At 41.5% G+C, this 25,669-nt stretch overlaps 2 protein-coding genes across 3 annotated transcripts in view; both read right to left on the reverse strand.

Annotated features, from left to right (window-relative positions):
* Positions 1-25,669, reverse strand: part of TTC28 (tetratricopeptide repeat domain 28) — a 648,733-nt gene that overhangs the window by 589,642 nt on the left and 33,422 nt on the right. The gene's annotated exons all lie outside the window — the stretch shown is intronic.
* Positions 1-25,669, reverse strand: part of CHEK2 (checkpoint kinase 2) — a 41,599-nt gene that overhangs the window by 10,778 nt on the left and 5,152 nt on the right. The window contains exons 4-14 of one of the 2 annotated variants that reach the window (XM_082355592.1): positions 18,960-19,084; positions 18,694-18,841; positions 16,174-16,264; positions 13,423-13,531; positions 10,809-10,862; positions 6,543-6,575; positions 4,840-4,901; positions 3,215-3,314; positions 1,350-1,436; positions 402-565; positions 60-175 (exon numbers count right to left, since the gene is read on the reverse strand). In XM_082355592.1, coding sequence (XP_082211718.1) covers positions 60-175; positions 402-565; positions 1,350-1,436; positions 3,215-3,314; positions 4,840-4,901; positions 6,543-6,575; positions 10,809-10,862; positions 13,423-13,531; positions 16,174-16,264; positions 18,694-18,841; positions 18,960-19,084 — 1,089 coding nt within the window. The remainder of the gene's footprint in view (positions 1-59; positions 176-401; positions 566-1,349; positions 1,437-3,214; positions 3,315-4,839; positions 4,902-6,542; positions 6,576-10,808; positions 10,863-13,422; positions 13,532-16,173; positions 16,265-18,693; positions 18,842-18,959; positions 19,085-25,669) is intronic. The other variant, XM_082355593.1, reaches the window with a different exon arrangement.

Genomic DNA, 25,669 nt, shown 5'->3' on the forward strand with positions numbered 1-25,669 from the left:
CACCATGGCACACACACATTTTAGCAAACCACAAATTCTTAACCCTTTCGTATCCATACCCTTCTCTGAGACCTCTGCCCAGACTTCAGGAATGAAGTTGTATTTTCCACTGGTGATCTGATCCTTCAATGACACGTGAGTCTTATGCTCAGAGAAAGGTGGATACCCACTAAGGCTTAATATTGGTAGAGAGAGAAAGGAAAAGAAATCAAGTGGCATTCTCAGTGGCATTCGTGGATATAACGATTTCTTTTTCAGCATCATGAAAAATTAGGTGTTACTTTAAATCGATGGTCAAAAAAAGTGACCTAAATTAAACACAAGCTCTCGACCTGGACACATTTCTGATTTCACCTAAATACCTCCAACCAGAGTCTGAAGAGATGAAAACTTTTTCTTACCAAATGAAAAGAATAACTCCTAAACTCCAGCAGTCCACAGCACGGTTATATCCAGCAGTCCCAAAAGAATTAAGAACCTCAGGAGCCAGGTAAGTGGGGGTACCACATAAGGTTCTCATCAGAGAGGTCTCCCCCAAAATCTTGGACTGCCCAAAATCAGTAATCTAAAGTAAGGACAAAAGGGAATCACTTTTAATGACGTCATAAAATAAAGAGTAACATAGTCTGCCAGTCCCAAAAGACATGCAGATTAGAACAGTTCCTATCCTATGGTTCATGCTGCCACTAATCTGGAATCTACACATTGATGCTTTGGTAAGGTAATTTTATACTCTGCAAGTTATTTAATTTTGCTTAAATGAAAATTCCTGAGCCAAGGAACTTTAAGGCCCAGGTTTTCTCAACTTAGATCTGGGCTTTCTGTAACCTTACAAAAGGCTTATAACCCTAAACAGACACTCTAGAATTCTAATTAGTTATTCCTGGTTCTCCTTAGACCCCAGTTTCTCAACCTTGGCTGCAAACTGGAATACCCGAGGAGCCTGGGGAAAATATTTACACCTGGGTGCCACCTACAGCAATTCTGAGGCGTAGCCTTGGTGTCATGGTTTGTTTTGTTTTTTTTTTTAAATCAACAGAGGATTCTAAAATGAAGCCAGGCTTGGGAAGTACTGTTTTAAACAGAGGAAGACAGGGGATGTGCTTCTCCCATCTAGACCCCTACTTCCTCCCTCTGAAGATGAAAGTGGCTTATACACAATGGAGCTCAATAAATGTTCATTACATCTGGATTGGAGCAATACCACTTGATCTCTAAAAGAACTGCTAAGAGTGGGAAGGTCAAGTTCTCTACCTTTTTATGCTCCCACTTTTTACTTGATGAATTTAAAAAGAGTTTCTGAACAGAAATCTACTGGAGTGGCCACATATAGAACATACATTTCTTACCTTTATAAGGCAGTCCTCTTTTTGAGATGAGAGTAGAACATTCTCTGGCTTTAAGTCCCGATGTATAATGCCATTTTCGTGAAGGTACTGCATAGAAAGACAGGCATGACCCTTAGATATATGGAGCAGGATGTGAGTAGAGAGACACACACACATACACACACACACACATTTTACAGTTGGATGAAACTGTAAGCCATGTTACTCACAACCATATTCCCCCAAATCATAGAAAACCACTGGATAAATGGATTAGTGTTTACAAATTTGTTTGCAAGAAACTCTTTAAAAAAGTAGAAAAATGGGGCTTCCCTGGTGGCACAGTGGTTGAGAATCTGCCTGCCAATGCAGGGGACACGGGTTCGAGCCCTGGTCTGGGAAGATCCCACATGCCGTGGAGCAACTGGGCCCGTGAGCCACGACTACTGAGCCTGCGCGTCTGGAGCCTGTGCTCCGCAACAAGAGAGGCCGCGATAGTGAGCGGCCCGCGCACCGCAGTGAAGAGCGGCCCCCGCTCCCCACAACTAGAGAAAGCCCTCACACAGAAATGAAGATCCAACACAGCTAAAAATAAATAAATAAATAAATAAATTTAAAATTAAAAAAAAAAAAAAAAAGTAGAAAAATGAAAAAGGCAACTTATGACAGTAGACATTTTACTTCACTCTTCAAGATAATAACTATCCCTTCACATTGGCAGAAACAGAAGATGTCAATTTCCATAATAAAAATGTAAATGGGTGATATAAAATATTATGAGACCATCTTAAACTATAAAAATTCCACCAAAATAGTATATTTGGTTATTCCATCCCTGAGAATATTTTTAAAGGGACTCTGTAAAGTACACATGTGTAGATTATCTGTTTGAACACCCAGATTTAACATGTTCCTTGATGCAAAGATTAGTCTTTGAAAACTATGGCTGAAATAGAATGGTGGTATTTCTTTGTGTATTCATTTTTATATACTAAGTCATATTTCTTTAGGAAAAAAAAGTTTCCCACATCCACTGATCTGCACTCAATTCATCTTAATATTCTTGGTATAATATAAGGTTGGGAACAAACCATTAAGAGAGTAAAGCACTGGTTAGGTATTTATGGGCTTCAATTTTCTCTGGATATCCCTCTGGCCTAGAGGAAAAATCCTCCAAAACACCTCCACTCGGAAAGGGATCTGGTGAAGCCCCCAGGGTGGGCACCCAGGTAGACCAGCCCCTGGAAAATCTCCCTCAATCCTTGCTCAATGCAAGAGCTGCTCCCAATCACTGCGTTTCTTGCACACAGTAGGCTCTCAAGGGAAGAGGCCTTGGCAGGGAATCGCCACAACCAAATCTGGGTTAAGAAAGGGTGATGTTCTCTGAAGCATGCAGGGTGCCATCAGCTGTTCCTCCACCCAACACTTGCCCCGAATATTGAAGAGAAGGCAGAGCATGTGCCTGCCCGCGTGCCTGCTACAGTTAACAAGATGCTACATGTGCAAGAAACCCCTAGCACTGTGCCACGGGGGTGTGATCTGTCCTCATACCTGCCCAGTTCCCCCCTTGAGAGGTAAGGGGGATTTCTGCAAGGATCAGGCAGCAGTAGACATCCCTTCCCCTCCAGAAATACCTCCAAGCTAGAGAGAGGCCATGTGGGACTGTGTTTATTTCTTTAACTTCATTTTTTTTACTCTCTTAAGCCTCACAGCAATAGTCTTCTCATCTGAGTCAAAGGGGTGGGATGTTTTTGCCAAGAATGGAACAACCCACACACACACTCTGCTCTCTGGGTTTTTATCCCCCGTCCCTCATCTTCTACCTAACTCGGAGAGTAACACTTAAAAGAAAGTACACTGTCAAAAGCAGCAAGGGCTTCTCTTACCTGCACAGCCAGGAGCATCTGGTAAAAATAGAGTTTGCATGTAGCTTCTTTCAGGCGCTTATTTCCCACCACCCTATCAAACAGCTCTCCTCCTTCCATCCTGAAACACACAGGCAAATCAGGGGGTTCATTCCTGGAGGGAAACTCACTTGGAGGGAAGAGAATAACACAAACAAAGCAAACTCATTAAGACAAGCAAAGTGTTCATTCACTCTTGACTCCCATTTGTAAAGGAAGTGATGTAATAAGCCTCGTCCACAACAAAGATGTGCCCATTGGAAACTAAGGCAAGGAAAGATGGAGGAAGAGCACAGTGGGAATTGGAGACGCTTGGGGAGCTTTTAAAAAATCCGATGCAGTAGATCAGAGGTGGGACCCAGGAGTTTGCATTTTTATTGTGCACCCCAGGTGGTTCTGAGATTGGTGTAGAGGAGAAAGCAGGAACCTACAATCTGACAACTGGGGTCTGAACCCCAGCTCCACCACTTCCCAGCTGTGGGACTTTGGGCAAGTTACACAACCTCTCTGAGCTTGTTTCTACCTCCTCAAAAAATGGGGATAAAATCCCACCTACCTTGATGGCTGTTGCAAAAATTAAGAGATAACTGATGTAGGTAAAGCACCTGGCACAGTGGAGATGCTTGTTAAGATTATTCAATCCCTCTGCAATTCAGTTCTCATTTCTGTAAAGTGGACCTAAAAATAGTAACTCACCAGTAACTTGTAAGTAATCTGGATGACAGGAAAGTTAAATGAGTCAATCCCTGTGACGTGCTTAGAGCAGGACTTGGCTCATATTAACTGCTTAATTAGTATCAGTTACTGTTATTGTATTATTATTACTATTATTATTAAAATGTTTTAACTAGATCCAGTCAAATAACAACCTCCTACTTCATAGCAACAGATATTCCCTTAAGCACAAGGGCCATCCAGTCTCCCCTAGTGCTATGACTGGGGCTGCTGTTTACTCTATAATCTTAATGGTCAGCCAGCATAGCCACTGTTTCCCGCAGGAGTAAACCCTTGTCTGTCTGCCATGACAGCCACTCCCAGAAACACTGCACATTTATGCAGAACGAACATCAAAACAGGCCTCTTCCAGGAATGAGACAGGAAATTATTTTAATCACACCAAATAAACCTGCAAGAACACCAGCACCTGAAAGATACTCAGGTGTCACCATGCAACCTGGTACTGTGATCGCAAGCAGCAAGGTCCACCCAGGCCGGTTATTTCAGAGTAATAATATGCACCTGTGTTTGAGCACCTAGTGTGCCAGGTGCTCTGCTGGGGGCTTTCCAGCCCTCACCGCATTTGAACCTTATGAATCTGTGCCTGGGGGTATCATTATTACCCCAATTTAACACAGGGAGTACGAGACTCAGAGAGGTGAAGTAAACTAACCCATGGGTAGACAGTCAGTCACCAGCAGAGTAAGATTCAAACACAGGCCTCAGATCCACATGCCTTTGGACACACTAGAGGGATTTTAGAATTGATACTAACCCCCCACCACATACATACATTGAGGGTCCCCAGGATGCATAAATGCAAGCCAGCATTAGGCTCTTTGGTGGCTTATAAACTTTTAAATGGAAACAAAAAAAAGTATACTACTCACAATTCCAAAACAATATAATAATCTTCTGCATCAAAAAAGTCTTTAATCTTGATGATACAAGGCTAAAAGGGAAAAAAGAGGAAAAGTAGTGAGAAGCTCCCCAAGAGGAAAACCACAAGAGCAGAACTCAGGACATCCACCCAAGGGGTCAAGGAGGCCCAGACCAGGCCTCCGGCCCCCTGCCTCGGTACACTCTGAATTCCACGCACGGGGCAAGGCAGAACACAACATAGCTGGCTCCTGAGTGAGAAAATACAAGAAACTCTCCACCACACCAAGCTGGTAAGAGAGCAGTTCACGCTTTGTATACAAGGCTGGTGCCACAGAAGGGAGGCCAGTCTCCTCCCAGCCTTCCTCCTAGCCTTCCTCCTCACTGACCCCCGAGGACAGGGACTCAAGGACACCTAAGGAACCTGGGAGCCTAGCAGGTAGCATGAATAAAGGGAGCGGGCCAGGTGGGGAGCCCAGCCATGCTGCCAGACAGCAGGGCTATTCAGCTCCAAGCAACTGGCACCACAGGGGACCCCATGTGACAAGATCCTCCATTTTCCAAGAGAAGAGGGAAATTCCAGTTTCATACGAACTCTACAGCACATCTGTGGGGTGGAGGAGAGAGACACACACACACACCTTTGGCTCATAGTTTGTGACCTCTGATCAATGCTGGGTGCATTTGCTGAAGAACAAGAGGACAGTATTGTACAGTTTAAAATGCATATTTAATAGCATGATTTTATACTTGGAAAACACACCTATTGTTTTAATAGTACAAATGACTGACAGTAAAGCTAATGGTCGGGGTAGAAAAACGATGTGGTGAGTATCTATTAGGGACATACACTCCCACCCAGCAGAGAAGAGGATTGTGGTTACGTCAGAATTAAAGGGAAGGGCTTCCCTGGTGGCGCAGTGGTTAAGAATCCACCTTCTCATGCAGGCGACATGGATTCAAGCCCTGGTCCGGGAAGATCCCACATTCCGTGGAGCAACTAAGCCCATGCGCCACAACTGCTGAGCCTGCGCTCTAGAGCCTGCGAACCACAACTACTGAAGCCCGTGCGCCTAGAGCCCATGCTCCTCAAAAAGAGAAGCCACCGCAATGAGAAGCCCGCGCACCGCAACGAAGAGTAGCCCCCACTCGCCACAACTAGAGAAAGCCCGCGCGCAGCAACGAAGACCCAACGTGGCCAAAAATAAATAAATAAATTTATATAAAAAAAAAGAAGAAGAATTAAGGAGAAGAGAGCTGTAAGATTTTTACTTATTTATTTATTTATTTTTGGCCACGACCTGCAGCATGTGGGATCTTAGTTCCCCGACCAGGGATCAAACCCGTGCCCCCTGCATTGGCAGCGCGGAGTCTTAACCACTGGACCGCCAGGGAAGTCCCATAAGACTTTTAGATTTTAGATTAAAAAGGATAGCAAAACCCGCCAGAGTGATCTTGCTACAAGGCAAATTTCATCACTTCCATCGCTGATTAAAATCCTCCAAGTAGGGACTTCCCTGGTGGTCCAGTGGTAAAGAATCCACCTTACAATGGCAGGGGACACAGGTTCGATCCCTGGTTGGGGAACTAAGATCTCACATACTGCGGGGCAACTAAGCCCGCACGTCCCAACTACTGAGCTCAAGCACCTCAACTAGAGAGCCTACGTGCCGCAAACTAGAGCCCATGCGCCGGAATGAAAGATCCCACATACCTCAGCGAAGATCCCGCGTGCCGCAACTAAGACCTGATGCAGCCAAACATAAATTAAATAAATAAATAATAAATAAATCTTAAAGAAAAAAATCCTCCAAGTGGTACCTCCCCATGATGAACTGTTAGACAGCGGTGAATGAATGCCCCACAGCCTCCCCAGCACGATGGACCTTAGAAATACAATGCCGAGTGGAAAAGGCAAGTCTCGACAGACTTCAAAGAGTATGAGGTAGATTTATTTGTATGGGCAAAGTTTTCGTTGTTAAATTAATGGTGAGTTCAAAGGTGTTCACTTTATTGGTTTGCTTTATAATTTACACTTATTTTACATGTGTCAAATATTATATAATTTTAAATTATTTAAAGGAAGGAAGGGAGAAGAGTGAGGAGGAGGGAAGGAAGGGAGGAAGACAAGAAAAAAGAAATCCTTTAGCACCTTGCTGCCTAGAGGCTAAATTCCAACTTCTCAGCAGGGATTAGCAAGCCTTTCAAGACCCAGCCTCGTCCTGTCACCACCCACCACCCCAGCCTCATCTCCTGCGGCCAGTCCCAGACATCCTCCTTTCCAGGCCACAAAACTCCCGGCCCGCCTCAGATTCTCTCCCTGTGTCACACTTTTGCTCACACTACCCTCCAGGCCTGGTGATCCAGCCTTCTGGGCACACTTGGTTGGCCTCAGGCATCAAGCCCCAGCTCAAATGTCCCCCTTGGAATTGAGATCCACACTTCCTGCAGTGGCTCTAATCTGTGTTGCCCCACAAGGAAACTGACACCCACCACAAGTCTCCTTTCACCAGGCACTGCATGGGCTGAGTCAAGTCTTATTTATCTTTCTAAGACCAACACTCAGCAGAGCAGCTGGCACACAGGAGACACCCATATGCTGCCCAGATTAATACCATCAACATCAATAACAGACACACCACCCACTGAGGGTGAGCCCTGCCAGCCACATTTTGGTCATGGACTAAACAGCCATGGGGTCAGGCTGAGAGCAAACCATTTCCACCTCTCCTTACCTATGATCTTATCATAGTATACTTGGCTCTGCATGACCGTTTGTTATTGTCACAATAATGGAAACACTGAATATGCACTGTAGTATTACATTAAGAGGAACAGAAAGGAAAGGAGAGCTGAAATTCTCATATAACAGGAAGGCAATGAGCTATTATCATTAATAAACCAAGAGAGAGCAGTTTATGTGTATTATGTAGAAATACAGAGGTAAATTCTTTAAAAATCACCCCGATGTTCATTGCAGCACTATTTACAATAGCCAGGACATGGAAGCAACCTAAATGTCCATCGACAGAGGAATGGATAAAGAAGATGTGGTACATATATATACAATGGAATATTACCCAGCCATAAAAAAGGAACGAAATAGTGCCATTTGCAGAGATGTGGATGGACCTAGAGACTGTCATACAGAGTGAAGTAAGTCAGAAAGAGAAACACAAATACCATATAATATTGCTTATATGTGAAATCTAGAAAAATGGTACAGGTGAACTTATTTGCAAAACAGAAATAGACTCACAGATGTAGAGAACAAACTTATGGTTACCAAGGGGGGAAGGGGAGGGTGGGATGAATTGGGACTGACATACATACACTATTATGTATGACATAACTAATGAGAAACTACTGTAGAGCACAGGGAACTCTACTTAATGCTCTGTGGTGACCTAAATGGAAAGGAAATCTAAAAAAGAGTGGATATATGTATACGTATAACTGATTCACTTTGCTGCACAGCAGAAACTAACAACATTGTAAAGCAACTATACTTCAATAAAAATTAATTTTTAAAAAATTCTTTAAAGAAAAGCTGAAAGAGTTTTAAAATGCAGGGAGGGAGATGCATGTGATATTTTGATAAAATGAAAAGCAGAAGAAAAGACACACACATGGAAAAGGAATAGGAGATGAGAGGAAGGAATGCAAACTGCTTGGTCTGCTTGGCTTCATCACTGGCAGTGCCCTTCTGGGAATGGGTGGGGCTGGGAGCTGACAGAGCAAGAACAGGCCCCCACTAGACGGAGCCAGCACGGGCTGTCTCCAGTCCCCACTATCTCCAGGGCCATGGGCTGCAGCTGTCATAGCTGAAAGTGTCTCTCAGAAACCAGAAGCCACCAACCCAGACCCTCCACTTAGGTCCTACAGGGCAAAGGGTAGGGAATTACAGATCACTGTCATTCCCCTAGTGTGTTCCCTGTGCTGAAACCTTTAGGAGCACATCTCATTCAAGTCTCACACTGACCTTTGAGGTAAGTATCCTACTGTTTCCACTGTACAGATGAGGGAATAGAGGCTCTGCAAAGTGAAATGACATGCTCAGAGCAAGGATGGGAACTCAGGTCTGTCTTCCCACTAGACTGAAGCCACATAAGAGGAGGGATGACCAAGTCCATCTGTGCTCACTGCCCGGAGCCTAGAAAACAGGCTGGCACAACAAACATTTGACAATTGATAAATCAACACCGGACTCCAAAGGCCAGGGTCTACTGGACTCTGCTAGGCTCTACTCATTGTCCCAAAACTTCAAAATGCACTCATGAGCCCATCTTTAATTCCCATGGGCTTCCAAGTGCCCCTGTAAATTGCCAACAAATACCCCAAACATTGTCCCCAAACATCAAAATGCACTCATGAGCCCATCTTTGTCCCCAAAGATGTCCCCAAACATCAAAATGCACTCATGAGCCCATCTTTAATTCCCAAGGGCTTCCAAGTGCCCCTGTAAATTGCCAACAAATACCTCCAAGGATCTTTTTTAGGGTTTTAAATTCCTCTCCTCTGCAGCAGACATTGGATTTGTATAAATGTTATGCTTGGGGATCTTCTGACATCAGAGAAAATTCTCTGAGGATTCTAAGTGTTTATCTTTGGGGGATGTTTGAAGCAACACCACCCCAGAAAATTAGAGGGCTCCTCTCTTTAACGAGATTCCAGATCCCATGGAAAAAGGAAGCGAATGCAGGGAAGAGGAAGAAGTTGCAAGGGCATTAGAAGAAAGTCAAGCAGGAAGGTCAGCCACTCACATTCTTATGGGTTTTCGGATCCACCACGAGTTCTAAAGGAACCTATTGAATTACTGTGTCCCTGTGATGTTGTTCTTAGTTTCTATTTGCTGTTAGGACGGTCTGAGCAGGTCAGAGCAGGGAGAAGAAACCTTTTGTTGTTTGGAGGTTAAGAACCAGAATCAGACAATCCTTAGCTGGACAGACTGGAGGTTTCATTTCAAGTTTAACTCCAGTGCCTACCTAGCTCAGGACTGCATGGGGGCCCATGAATTAATGACAAAACAGAAAGAATAAAAAGGAAGATGGGATCAGTCCCACTAGTCCAACTTTCTCTTCTCACATCTTTAGATTCTTTCCATTGAGACAAGGTCATCACTGCACAAAAAAGACAAGAACTATTTACACTCAATGAGGCCACAGGCACCGTTTAATCATCCAGGATGTTGTCATACTTACTGGATACTCTTGGATTTATTTGATTTATTCCAACTGAGGTGAATGGAAATCGGCACCATCAAGAGGTATTTAGAGGTGTGAAAATTTCAGGTATAATTAAACCAAATGTACCAAATGAGCATTGTCTCCACAAACATAATCAGTTGATCAAGCACCCATAAGACATTATATTTAGGAGACTTACTGTGTCTTTCGGTCCAGAACTAACTCAGTGGAAATATCACATAATTATTTAATCATAAAAATCTTTATAAAGTATTGTCTTTTCACGGGAAGGGGGAAGGGTAAGCTGGGATGAACTAAGAGAGTGGCATTGACATATATACACTACCAAATGTAAAACAGATAGCTAGTGGGAAGCAGCCGCATCACACAGGGAGATCAGCTCCATGCTTTGTGACCACCTAGAGGGGTGGGATAGGGAGGGTGGGAGGGAGATGCAACAGGGAGGGGATATGGGGATATATGTATATGTATAGCTGATTCACTTTGTTATACAGCAGTAACTAACACAACATTGTAAAACAATTATACTCCGATAAAGATGTTAAAAAAAAAAAAAAGTATTGTCCTTTCAAAATTTCAGGGTAAAGCTCTTCCCAGCTAAATGATAGCTAAACACATGTATGCATGCATACACACACGAACACACACGTACACACACACAATTAAGGAACCCAGGTTAATACTAGCTTTATTACACTGAAGTGCTTTGCACTCTCCCCATATTTTGACATAAATGAATTTAAGTATGGGTCATTTTTTACAGCAGTACTTACATGATTTAGTTTTTTCAAAATCTCTATTTCTGTTTCAACATTGAGTGCTGGATCCTTTGAAAAAAAAAATAACATTAGAGTTTATTAGTAATAATAATAACCAATATTCAGAAAATATTTACAGTTCAATTTAGCTGAGTAAAGGCTGCCTGGACTTCCCTGGTGGCGCAGTGGTTAAGAATCCACCTGTCAATGCAGGGGACACAGCTTCGAGCCCTGGTCCGGGAAGATCCCACATGCTGCAGAGCAACTAAGCCCGTGCGCCACAACTACTGAGCCTGCACTCTAGAGCCCGAGAGCCACAACTACTGAAGCTCTCGTGCCTAGAGCCCGTGCTCTGCAACAAGAAAAGCCACCACAATGAGAAGCCCGCGCACCACAACGAAGAGTAGCCCCCACTCACCACAACTAGAGAAAGCCCGCGCACAGCAACGAAGACCCAATACAGCCAAAAATAAAAACAAATAAATAAATTTATTAAAAAAAAAAAAAAAAAAGAATCTGCCTGCCAATGCAGGGGACATGGGTTCGAGCCCTGGTCCAGGAAGATCCCACATGCCACAGAGCAACTAAGCCCATGCGCCACAACTACTGAGCCTGTGTTCTAGAGCCCGTGAGCCACAACTACTGAGCCTGCACGCCACAACTACTGAAGCCCGCCTGCCTAGAGCCCATGCTCCTCAACAGGAGAAGCCATCGCAATGAGAAGCCCATGCACCACAACAAAGAGTAGCCCTCGCGCAGCAACGAAGACCCAACGTAGGCAAAACTTAATTAATTAATTAATTGATTAATTAAAAAAAAAAAAGGCTGCCTGAGTTCCAAAGTCAGCACTATTCATACAGAGAAATCAAGGTGCAGAGGTGGATGAATTACACAACTCACCTAAAATCACCCTACAAAATGCTTGGCAAATAGTAAGCATTCAATAATGACCAGGCTCTATGCCAAGCTCTTTATTTAGAAGGGTCATCTCACATAAGCCTCATAATCCAAGTGAACTGGGTTCTAAAAGTATCCCCGTTTCACAGATGGAACAACTGAGGCTCAGAGAAAGGAAGCCACTTGCTGCAGTTCCCACAGCCAGAAACAAAGTGTGTTTCCACTGTTCTCACACTGCCCTGGTAAGCTCTGCTTGTCTCATCGACTGTGGAATTGTTTACATTCATAAAAATGATACAACAAACAAAAACCACAGACAAGAAGGTATTCAATTAAAATGTGTAAAGAAAACGCCAAGTCACATTTCTAATAATAGAGCAGACCCAGGTTCCAATTTCAAGTACAAGCTGAGATATTTACTGAGACTCTAACGAGAGTAGGCTTCAGGGCAGCGAAGTTGCTCTCCGTTACAATTCCAAAAGGATGACTCGAGTTACTCAACCTCACGGGCTACACCCTCCACAAGCAAAGAGGATATAGAATTACATATTTATGTAAAATGGACTTCAGTGAAGAAACCCAGATGTTTAATTTTAAAAACCTGCCTCTTCCTGTAAGCCGGTAAACTTATTACCAAATCCGGGTGTACTCTGATGATGGAGAGGTCTAAAGAGTCCGATAGGATTTGAAAGATGAAATTAAGAAGTAAAATTGTGCTCCAAGTCATTAAGAATCTGGTAGGTTATTTTCTTCCCCCCAAAATGGGAAACAAATCCAGAATCACAGGGGAAAGATCTATAACAATGTGAACACTGAAAGGAAATTCCTCTCGCTGTGTGAGAATGGCATTGTCTAAGGAGAAAAAAAAAAGAAATTGATCTTTAAAGAATGTTAGAGTATAATAGCCAGAAACAGCTGGCCACAAAGGAAAACGTGATTAGAGGCTATGTTTTACATTACTTTGTTGGGTCATGTGTTGAAAGACAAATACACTTGGCCACTTCAGCAACGCATAAGCGTGTATTACAAAAAATGTAATAAAATGAATGGTTACCATATAAAGAGACTTTTAAAATAATTTAAGATTTTTAAAAATCTATAAACATGAAGGTATTCATTGCCACGTTATCAGGAAGAGCAAAGAATTAGAAATTACCTAAATGACCTAACTTATCTAAATGATCAACCAGAGAAATAGTTGAATAAATTATGATAAAATTGGTGAGACAGAGACTCGATCATCAAAAAGGATACATTAGGGAAAAGTACATGTACTAATGCTTATGTGAAAAAGCAAAATGCAAAATTGTATACACAATATGATCTCAACCATCTAGAAACAGAAATTCATAGGAACAAAGACTAGAAGGAAGGAGAAAACTGAAAACAGCTGTGGGGTTACAGTGGTGTGGATACGGCTGGATTTTTTTTTTTTTCCTAATTTCCTTTCATTTATTGTAAAAACAGTCTTGTAACAACTTGGAAGGGGAAAAAAAAGCAAAAACAAGTTCCTGCTATGTGTATTATAATGTATAACCAAATATTTTTGGAACCAAATTATCTATAAGTAAGTGTTTAGATTAGTAGAATATACTCAAAAATTTTCAATGTTCTTTGATACAAATTCTGAGCAATAAATCCTTCCTGACATTGAAAATCACCACCCTAAAATTATTTGGGGAAGGTAAGAAGTGTTAAGAATGACCAAACAACCACAAACAAGGGTACTTACTGCCTCTCTCTCGGAGCCAATAGCAAACTTCCTTTTGCTGATGATCTTTATGGCCACTTTCTTACACGTCTTCCTCTCGAAAGCTAGCTTCACCTCACCACAGGCGCCACTACAGGGAAAAACACAGAAAGTGACTGACTGTAAAAATGTTTTTAATCCTGAGACCCACCACTCCTGAACTGGCCTCAACCACTTTGAGTTAAAGACAGCCCACTGTCTCTGTTTTCAGAAACCTCACCAGTGTAAAATGTCAAAGGCATAAGTGAATAGGGACCATCCAGCAACACTGACTCAGCTCCAAATGCCACTTTTTGAGCTGAGTGATATAGACTTAGGTCTTGCTGTCACCCCAGATTGTGAAACTCTCAGAAAGACACTAAGAACAAATCAGAGAGAAATGATTTATCCCAGGGGCCAGAGAAAGACCAAATACAACCAAGTCCAAGTTAAAAATGAGTGCCTGAAACAAGTAATAGTAAACAGCAACTGCAAATGAATTACTTTCACTGATCCATTTCTCTTATTTCTTATCCTGTCTTCAAAGGAAGCGCGTAAGCAGTTGATGCCATGAATTGCACCCGAAATAAAATCACAATACATAAGAAACCAAAAGTGCACCATGAATCTGCTTGCAGCAAGCTCTTGAAGATTTGCAATTAATTGGGATGCTAAAATGGAGGAGGACTGCTACCCAGGATGACACCCAGTACAGTTAATCAAGCATCAGTCACCCATTACCTGCCGCAAGTAGACTTTTCTAACCACTGTGGGTTGGGGGATGGGGTGAGGGCGTTGCCAAGACATCTTCTTTACTGTGTATTGTGTATATACATAACATAAAATTTGCCATTGTAATCATTTTTTTTGTCAATCCTATTAACATTTTATTATCAAAAATCGCATTTTATTTTTTTTGTTTTTGTTTTGTGGGTTTTTTTTTTTGCTTTATCTTAAAGATTTTTTTTTTTTATTGGCGTATAGTTGCTTTACATGCCATTATAATCATTTTAAAGTGTACAATTCAGTGGCATTAAGTACATCCACAATGTTGTGCAGCCATCACCTCTATCTAGTTCTGGAAATTTTTCATCAGCACAAATGGAAACCCCAAACCCATTAAGTGTTCACTCTCCTTTTTCCCTGCCCCCAGCCCCTGGCAACCTCTAATCTGCTCTCTCTCTATGGATTTGCCTGCTCAGAATATCTCGCATCAGTGGAATCATACACTATGTGGTCTTTTGTGTCTGACTTCTTTCACTTGGAATGTTTTGAAGGTTCACCCATGCTGTAGCATGTATCAGTATTCCATTCCTTTTTATAGCTAAATAATAGCCCATTTTATGGATATATCACATTTTGTATATCCATTCTTTTGTTGATGGACACTTAGGTTGTTCCCACCTTTTCGCTACTGTGAATAGAGCTGCAGTGAACTGTTCGTGCACAAGTTTTTGTTGAACATCTGTTTTCAATCTGGGGGGTATATACCTAACAAGGGGAATTACTGCATCATATGGTAATTCTGTTTAACTTTTTGAGAAAACATCAAACTATTTCCCACAGTGGCTGCACCATTTTACATTCCCAACAGCAGTGCATAAGGGTGTCAATTTCTCCGCATCCTCACAAACACATGTCACTTTCCGTCTCTTTATTACGGCCATCCTAATGGGTGCGAAGCAGCATCTCATTGTGGTTTTGATTTGCACTTCCCTAATGACTAATGATGCTGAGTATCTTCTCAAGTGGTTTTTGGCCATTTCTATATCTTCTTTGGAGAAATGTCCTTTGCCCATTTTTAAATTGGGTTATCTTCTTGTTGTTGAATTGTAGAAGTTCTTTATTCTAAACACTAGATTCTTATCAGATATATCATTTGCAATATTTTCTCTCATTTTATGGCTTGTGTTTCACTCTCTTGATAGTGTCTTTTGAGGCAAAAGCTTTAAAATTTGACGAAGTCTAATTTTTCTATTTTTTCTTTTGTTGCTTGTGCTTTTGGTGCCATTTAAGAAACCACTGCTGGGACGTCCCTGGTGGCGCAGTGGTTAAGAATCCGCCTGCCAATGCAGAGGACACGGGTTCGAGCCCTGGTCTGGGAAGATCCCACATGCTGTGGAGCAACTAAGCCTGTGCGCCACAACTACTGAGCCTGCGCTCTAGAGCCCGTGAGCCACAACTACTGAGCCCGCATGCCACAACTACTGAAGCCCACACACCTAGAGCCCGTGCTCCTCAATAAGAGAAGCCACCGCAATGAGAAGCCCACACACCGCCGTGAAGAGTAGCCCCCGCTTGCCGCAACTAGAGAAAGCCCGCGTGCAATGCAACAACAAAGACCCAACGCAGTCAAAGATAAGATAAAATTAAAAAAAAAAAAAAAAAAGAAATGCAGTAAATGTTTCCTTATGGAAGGTAATGAAAATGTTCTAAAACTGATTGTGGTAAAGGCTTCACAGCTCTGTGAATATACTAAAAACCACTGAACTGTATACTTTTAAATGGGTGAATTGTATGGTATGCAAGTTATATCTCAATAAAACTGCTTTTAAAAAGTTATCACCAATAAAATTTATAAAGAAAAACTGCTCAACTGATCATTATAAGTCAATAACATACCTATCACAAATAGGTACCCTACAAATGTTATGAATACATAACGAATGCCATAAAACCAGGAACAAAAAACTAACCAATGACAAATGTTTAGAAAGAAATTAAGTGCAAGTTCCATAAGAAAAAAAAAATTACCTTCCAAGAGTTTTTGACATGATGTATTCGTCTCTTAATTCCTTGGGATAAACTGACTGATCATCTACAGTCAGATCAAAAAACACGAAAACTAAGGAAAAAATGGCAGAAATAGGTCTCATTAATCCATTTGATAAAGAAAAGATAAATAGTCCTAACTTAGTAAACATATGGAATATAAGACAATCGTTCTTAATTCCATTTAACATCTAACCCCAAAGAAATCATTTAGCTAGGCTAATGCATGTCGTAAAACCCTTGAAAAATGATGATAGACAAGCTTCATTCCACAATGGAAACACACAGCATAATTCTCACTATAATGCAGGAAACTCATACATAAATGCTATTCTTATTCCTTGACCTCAGAACAGTTATCAACTGCACAGGCCCAGAACCAAAAGGCAATCAGTCTGAATCTAGAAAATATGTTCTAGGCAAGTAAATATCCAAAAAAAAAATCAGGCCAGAGGTCACCATACTAGTATTATCTTCTCTCAACCATTTCTACTTTTACCTAGCTGGTATTTTATAGTGCAAACCACCTTGAACTTACTTGTAAAATTAACTAAATAACACTTTCCCAAAAAATCCCCTTTATTTCTTCATTATTCGGCCTGTAACTCAGAAAAAGAAAACCAAAAAACCGCTTATTTCATAATTTAACCATCCATTGGGCCAAACCTGCAATCAGTTATCAAACATTCCAGTTCTACAAAGTGGTAAATTTTCAACTGCCTATAATATCTGGAAACAGTGAAATTTGTTAAGACCCCTGAGTTTCTCAGATTTCAGGTGATGGGTCTTGACCTCCCTGGAGTAACCTAGAGATCCAGTCTCTGGCACAAATCTGAACCAGCTCTGCATGCTTCAATCCAGGCTGGTCCCCAGAAGGCAGACAGCTGCCTAATGAATGAGACCTGCTGGCTACCTAGGATACAACCATTCCTCCCTGCTTATTGATATTGATGAACCTAGATGTTACAGTGACACCTGAGAATCAGGGAACTTGAGGGGCTCTGGAGATGTATTTTCCCAAGTGTCGATGTCTACTTCAGGGGCTGTAAACTCAGTTGCCTACACAAGCCAGGAAGGTCATGCACACAGGTAAGGCTGGAGTGAGTGTAAGATGTGGAGCAGTGGAGACTTGAACAGGAAAACATCATCCATCTAAAGGAGGCAGCCTCTACTTAGCACCTGCAAATCCTCGAATTAGGGATAATATGCTCAAGTATAGCCAGATATTCCATCTTTTCAAAGAAAACTGGATTTTCATATTAAAGCACAAATATCAGCAAAGGCCTAAAAAAAAGTCAATAGGCTGAATCAGTCTGCAGAGTACCAGTTTGATCAATTTCCATCACGGCCAGCTTCAGACCACATAACACCTTTGTTCAAATAAAAGGTGCCCTTCAGATAGAACAATTAGAAAAAGATGGCACACCACTTGTCAAGTAGAGGACAGGCCACACTTCAGCGACCAGTTGCCCACCTCAACCAGGTGATCACAAACAGCAAAAGCCTGTGCAGCTGTCCTGACTATAATTATCAGACAGGAAATAAAACAGTCAGAAAACAGGAGAAACTAAGGCAATCATAAAGTGTACTCCAGGATGTCCAGAATAGCCATAATTCTGAGATGCCAGTCTGAAGACTGGCTGCATGAGAATCACCTGGGCAGGATTTTTTAAGTCCCTGGAACTACTGGATCAGGATTTATGGGACAGTGCCTCTGGGAATCTATATTTTTAAGGTGTTATCCACACAAACACATACCATTCCAAGCTGCTCAACTCTCAGATAGTTTTGGGAAGTTCTGTGAGTTTTTTTTCAAATTAAAGAAACAAGAGTATTCCTCTTGTCCAAGATTTTAAAATCACTGTGAGCTATATTTAATTCTGTAGGTTGTTTTTATTTACACCGAATGACAACTATTCGTTTTAGATGTGATATTCATGAAGTTTTAGGAATAGATGCGTATAAAATACTACCCGATAATGATGATAAACATCTCTACTTTCAAAGGGTAACCATGTCATATTTAAGAAGGTGGAAGGTCTAAATTGAGATTGTTACAGAAAAATCCATAGCCTAATGCCAGGTTATATATAATAGTTCAATAAATATATGCAGAAATTAATGACAGAAAGGAATAAAGAAAGGGAAGAATAAGGAAGGAAGAGAAAAAGCAGGGGAAGGGATGAACTAATGGCCTAAAATAACAACTCATAGATAGCTAAGATTGATGTGATAAAAGTGAATCAATTAATGAATGATAACTAAGCAAAATGATAATTTAAAGCATATGGCTTTAAATAAAACTAATCAAACCAATTAAACCTTAGAAAATCTGTCTTGATAGAACTTTTGATTGTTAAAAAATGCAACTAGGATTGAGGTGAATCTTGAATACTAACCTACTTACTTTATGTACCTAACCATACTCTGCAAAGGACACAATGTCATTTTTCCTTTTACACAGAAGAAAAAATTCCAGTAACCAGAAGATAATAATATTACCTTTATTACTCCATACTGAAAGTGCAATTTCAGAATTGTTATTCAAAGGAAGGCGTCTTCCTTTCCCTACAAGCTCTCTATTTACAAAGGTTCCATTCCCACTGTGATCTTCTATGTATGCGATGTAAGAGCTTTTAGGACCCATTTCCTAAAATAGAAAACATTTTATTTCAGAGTTTTAATGGTGGGGCGTTTCAGTGGGGAGACAACTAAGAGTGATGTCTAGATGACCAGTTCTCCCAAATGTATGGATATTTGCCACCTACTCTGAAGATCCGAAAGTGCTTCTTGCTGTAAGTCCGGTATTTATCGGTTCTTTTCAGCAGGGGCTCATCAAAGCAGTATTCACAGTTTCTATCCCTCCCAAACCAGTAGCTGTCGTTAACACACTCTGTAACACAAAAGCACACCCCAGAGGGCTGTTGAATTTCATGTATCAAACACCTTTAAAAACTGCTCATAAAATCTGCTTGTAGGAAAACAGCCTAAGAAGGCAATCAAAATTATAGATTTGTCCATCAAGATTTTATAAGATTCAAAATCAGTGGGGAGAAAAAAACCAAATATTTCCAACGAGTTTAACAAATTATGGTTTATACATAGCCATGAAATGCTAAGCAGTCATTAAAATTCTCAAATAATTTTTAATGATTTGGAAAAATACTTATGATATAATAATAACTTCCTACTCATTACTCTCCTGAGGCTTCCCATCATACTTAGTATGAAATCTACACTCCACATGGCAGGCTAGATGCTCAGGATCTGGCCCTTGCGTCCCTCCCAGCTTCACCTTGTACCTCTCCCCTTGATCGCTACACTCAGCTCCACTGGCCTCCTTCCACTGCCCCAAATATGCTGGGTTCAACCTCCCTTGTGGCCTTTGAATTCTTCATTCCCAGTGATTTGAATGGCCATCTTGCCTTTTGTGTCTGCAAATTATCATCTTCCACTCAGCTTTCTGCATGCATAAGCACACTCCCAGCTCACCACCCACCCACAAGAGCCTGTTCTGTTTCCCTCTATAACTGAAAATTATCTTGATTATTTGTATATTGTCTCCTGGCATTCCCCTGTTAGAACAAATTCCAGAAGGGCAGCCTTGAGTCTCTTGTTTAAGAATACACCTCCAGCACCTAGGACAATGCATATGGTAGGCAAGCAAAATGTTCATGGAAAGACAGACTAGGGAAAATATTAGCAACTCATGTCACAATCAAAGGACTATTTCCCTAATATCTATAAAGTTTCTACAAAGCAATAAGAAAAAGACAAACAATCCAGTAGAAAATAGGTAAAGGAAACAAAAAAATTTATAAGAGACAGAAATACAAATGGCTCAAACATATGAAAGATGGCCAAGCTAACTCAATACAAGAAATTCTGAAAACCATACATTAAGATTCCACGTTTCAACTTTCAGATTGACAAAAATCAAAATGTTTCATATTATACTGTGTTGGCAAGAGGTATGAAGAAGCAGGTATTCCCATACGTTTCCAGTGAGAATGTAATTTATACACCGTCTAGGGAGGATAATTTGGCAAGACCAAAATTACATATGTAGGGGCTTCCCTGGTGGGGAAGTGGTTGAGAGTCTGCCTGCCAATGCAGGGGACACAGGTTCGAGCCCTGCTCCAGGAAGATCCCACATGCCGCAGAGCAACTAAACCCGTGCACCATAACTACTGAGCCTGCACTCTAGAGCCCGCCAGCCACAACTACTGAGCCCATGCGCCACAACTACTGAAGCCCACGCGCCTAGAGCCTGTGCTCCGCAACAAGAGAAGCCACCACAGTGGGAAGCCCGTGCACCACAACGAAGAGTAGCCCCCGCTCGCCGCAACTAGAGAAAGCCCGTGCACAGCAACGAAGAGCCAACACAGCCTAAATAAATAAATAAATAACTTTAAAAAAAATTACATATGCAACCACTTCACACCCATGAAGACGGCTTTAATTTTTTAAAAAAGGAAAATAATAAGTGTTGGCAAGGATGCAAAGAAATAGGAACCCTCATACATTGTTAGTGGGAATGTAAAATGGTACACCTCTGTGGAAAATTTTGTGGTTCCTCAAAAAGTTAAACATAGGATTGCCTTATGACTCAGCAATTCCACTCCTTAGTATACACCCCAAAGAACTGAAAACATGTACCCAAACAAATCCTTGTACACAAGTGTTCATACCAGCACTAATCACAATAGGCAAATGATGGAAACAAACCAAATGTCCTACAATGGATGAATGGATAAACAAATTGTGATATTTACATATAACGGACTATTTTTCACCCATAAAAAGGAATAAATGCTAAAACTCATACATGCTACAACAATGGATGAACCTTGAAAACATTATGCTAAGTGAAAGAAGCCAGACACAAAATGCCACAGATTGTATGACTGTATTTATATGAAATATCCAGAATAGTTAAATCCATAGATATGAAATGCAGATTGGTGGTTGCCAGGGGCAGAGGAGAAAGGAATGGGGAGTAACTGCTTAATGGATATAAGGTTTCATTTTGGAGTAAAGGAAATGTTTCAGAACTGGATAGAAGTGGTGGTTGCACAATGTTGTGAATGTACTAAAGGTCACTGAACTGTTCACATTAAAATCGTTAATTCTAGGGACTTCCCTGGTGGTGCAATGGTTAGGAATCTGCCTGCCAATGCAGGCGACATGGGTTCGATCCCTGGTCTGGGAAGATCCCACATGCCGTGGAGCAACCAAGCCCATGCGCCATAACTACTGAGCCTGTGCTCTAGAGCCCACAAGCCACAACTACTGAGCCCACGTGCCACAACTACTGAAGCCTGCACGCCACAACTACTGAAGCCTGTGCGCCTGGACCCTGTGCTCTGCAACAAGAGACGCCACTGCAATGAGAAGCCCGCGCACCGCAGCAAAAAGTAGCCCCCACTCGTCGCAACTAGAGAAAGCCCGCATGCAGCAACAAAGACCCAACGCGGCCATAAATAAATAAATAATTTTTAAAAATGGTTAATTTTATGTTATGTGAATTTCACCTCAGTTCCTTAAAGTTACATATGCACACACCCATTGGTCCAGAAATCCCACTTCTAGGAATTTATCCTACAGATAGAATCATATGTATTACGGAAGGACATAAGGACATATGTACAAGGTTATTCACTATAGCATTATTCCTTTTTTTTTTTATAAATTTATTTATTTATATATTTATTTATTTTTTGCTGCGTTGGGTCTTCATTGCTGCTCACGGTCTTTCTCTAGTTGTGGCGAGCGGGGGCTACTCTTCGTTGTGGTGTGCGGGCTTCCCACTGTGGTGGCTTCTCTTGTTGCGGAGCACGGGCTCTAGGCCTGCGGGCTTCAGCAGTTGTGGCTCATGGGCTCTAGAGCGCAGGCTTAGTTGCTCCGCGGCATGTGGGATCTTCCCGGACCAGGGATCGAACCCATGTCCCCTGCATTGGCAGGCGGATTCTTAACCACCATGCCACCAGGGAAGACCTATAGCATTATTCTTATAGCAACAACTTTAATGTCCATTAGTAAGGGGCTAGTTCAATAAATTTATATATCTACAAAAGAAATGGGGATCTTTACATTCTGATAGAAGAATGTCTAAGATACATTGTTAAATATAAACAACAGGTTACAACCAGTGTGCTGTAAATTACAGTTGGTATAAATAATAAAGGGGGAAAAAAGAACACATAGACTTAGTTGCTTATATGTGCACCAAATAGTTCTGGAAGGATACATAAGAAATCAGCAATCCTGGGAAGTAGTTGGGGGAAAGACAGAAATTGGATGAAGGCCTTGCACTGTTTTGAATTTTGCACCTAATGCAAATATAACCTCTTCAAAAAGTTAAATTAATCGCTTAAAGAGTTCGCAGTCTGGTGGGGAGACAAACAGGGAAGCAACAACAATACAGCAGGTAGACTCTCCAGGGGAAGCACAGATGCAAGGCTCTGCCAACTCTGCCTGGGACTATCAAAAAGGCTTCATGAGGCAAGATAGGAAGGATAGATTGAACAGCCCTTTTGGAAGGCAACATGGCAGTACCCATTACAAGGTAAAGCCATGCCTACTCTATGATCCAGCAACTCAACACAGGCTCTACCCTAGAGAGACATTTGTCCAAATGACCAAGGAGACAAGGACATTCATTGCAGTCTTGCTTGCAGGAATAAAAACTGGCAACAACCTAAGCATCTATTAACAGGGAAAGGTATAAATGAACCGTGGTATTTCTACTAGAAACCAGGAGCTTCTGGGACAGTTGAGAAGGAAAGGCATGGAGATTTCATCAGGACACCAACAGTCCAGGGATGATGGACAGAGAGTGGAAGGGGAGGCTGCCCATGGAAGAGCCTGCTCTGACCTTGGCTCATTAGAGGAGGCCTCAGGCAGATGTGTGGAGGAGGGCAGGGACAGAAAGGCAGGAGGCAAAGAGACCAAAAGTCTCAGTGAGGCAATTAGGAGTAAGAACCCTGGGAAGGATGGGCCCCTTCTCCTAGTAGTGAAGAATGGGGCACAGGTGAGATGGTGACAGGGGAGAGGAACATCACAAACAAGACAAGGATGTCTGCTCTTAAAACTTCCATTCCGTGTAAGAGGTTCAAGCCAGGACAATTAACGGAGGGAGGGACAGGGAGATGAAAAGCCAAGGCATCCATATTGGAAAGGAAGAAGCAGACCTATCTAATCCTATTCACAAATGACATAATCTTATATGTAGAAAATCCTAAGGAACCCACTAAAAAAGATTAGCCCAAATAAACAAGTTCAGCAACATTACAGGATACAGGATCAATATTTAAAAACCACTTGTATTTCTACACACTAGCAATGGACAACCTAAAATGAAATTAAGAAAATAATTCCATTTACAATAGCATAAAAAGAATAAAATACTTGGGAATAAATTTAACAAAAGAAGTGCAAATCTTTTTTTTTTTTTTTAAACGCTCAGTGTATCTCTTTATTTATTTATTTATCAATTTTTTACCTTTAGCTGTGTTGGGCCCCCGCCACCGCACGCGGGCCCCCTCCAGCTGCGGCAAGCAGGGGCTTCTCACTGTGGTGGCCTCCCCTGCTGCGGAGCACAGGCTCCAGGCGTGGGACCCCAGCAGTTGCGGCACGCGGGCTCAGCAGACGTGGCCCGCAGGCTCCAGAGCACAGGTTCAGCAGTTGTGGCACACGGGCCCAGCCGCTCCGCGGCATGTGGGATCCTCCCGGACCAGGGATCGAACCCGCACCCCCCCCACTGGCAGGCGGACTCCCAACCACTGCACCACCAGGGAAGCCCAGAAGTGCAAATCTTATACTCTAAAAACTACAAAACATTGTTGGAAAAAAATTTGAAAGACCTATGTAAATGTGCATGGATTGGAAGACTTAATGTTGTTAAGATGGCAAAACTCCCAAACTATACACAATTCCTATCAAAATCCCAGCTGCCTTCTTTGCAGAAATTAACAAGCTCAAACTAAAATTCCTATAAAAAAGCAAGGACCCGGAATAGCAAAACAATCTTGAAAATGAAGTACAAAGGGCTTACTTACATTTTGCAGTTTCAGAACTTACTACAGGACTTCCCTGGTGGCGCAGTGGTTAAGAATCCACCTGCCAATGCAGGGGACACAGGTTCAAGCCCTGATCCGGGAAGATCCCACATGCCGCGGAGCACTAAGCCCATGCGCCACAACTACTGAGCCTGCGCTCTAGAGCCCACGAGCCACAACTACTGAGCCCGCGAGCCACAGTTACTGAAGCCCACGTACCTAGAGCCTGTGCTCTGCAACAAGAGAAGCTACCACGATGAGAAGCGCGCGCACCACAATGAAGAGTAGCTCCCGGTCACTGCAACTAGAGAAAGCCCACGCACAACAACAAAGACCCAACACAGCCAAAAATAAATAAATAAATAAAATTTTTAAAACTTACTACAAAGCTATCATAATCAAGGCAGTGTAGTACTAGTGAAAGGTTAGACATACAGATCAATGGAAAAAAATTAAGAGACCGAAAATAAATCACATTTACAGTCAACTGATTTTCAACAAGGTGCCAACAAAATTCATAGGGGAAAAAATAGTCTTTTCAAATGGTGCTAGGACAAGTGGATATCTACATGTAAAATAATCTAGTTGGAACTTACCTCACACCATGTGCAAAAAGCAACTGAAAGAGAATCAAAGACTAATTGCAGGAACCAAAACTATAACACTCTAAGAAGAAAAAATAGTGATAAGGCTTTGTTACCTTGGGTTAAGCAATTCTGTCTAGATATGACCCCAAGGCACAAGAAACGAAAGAAAAAATATAAAAATTGGACACAATTAAAATTTAAAATGTGTGTGAATCAAAGAACATCATCAAGAAAATGAAAAGAAGTGAATGGGAGAAAATATTTGCAAAACACATATCTAGTAAGGGATTTATATCTACCATATAAAAAAGGACACTTACAATTCAATTAATAAGACAAACAATCCAATTTAAAAATGAGCAAAGATGGGGATATATGTATATGTATAGCTGATTCACTTTGTTATAAAGCAGAAACTAACACACTGTAAAGCAATTATACTCCAATAAAGACATTAAGAAAAAATAAAATAAAAATGAGCAAAGGATTTGAATAGACATTTCTCCAACTGCATAAAAATGACCAATAAGCACATGAAAAGATGTTTAACATCATTAGAGCCATCAGGGAAATGTAAAACAAAATCACAATGAGATACCACTTCACACCTACTATGATGATGGAAATCAAAAGACAGATATTAAGTGGTGGCGAAATGTGGAGAAATTAGAACCCTCATACATTAGTAGTGGGAATATGGAACAGTGCAGCTGCTGTGGAAAACAGTTTGGTGGTTTCTTAAAAAACTTAAACATGTTATCCAGCAATTCCACTCCTAGGCACTAAATACCCCCCAAAAAATTGAAAACAGAGACTCAAACAGATACTTGT

This window comes from Balaenoptera borealis, assembly GCF_965194805.1.
Source record: "Balaenoptera borealis genome assembly, chromosome: 14".
NCBI classification, from domain to species: Eukaryota; Metazoa; Chordata; class Mammalia; order Artiodactyla; family Balaenopteridae; genus Balaenoptera; species Balaenoptera borealis.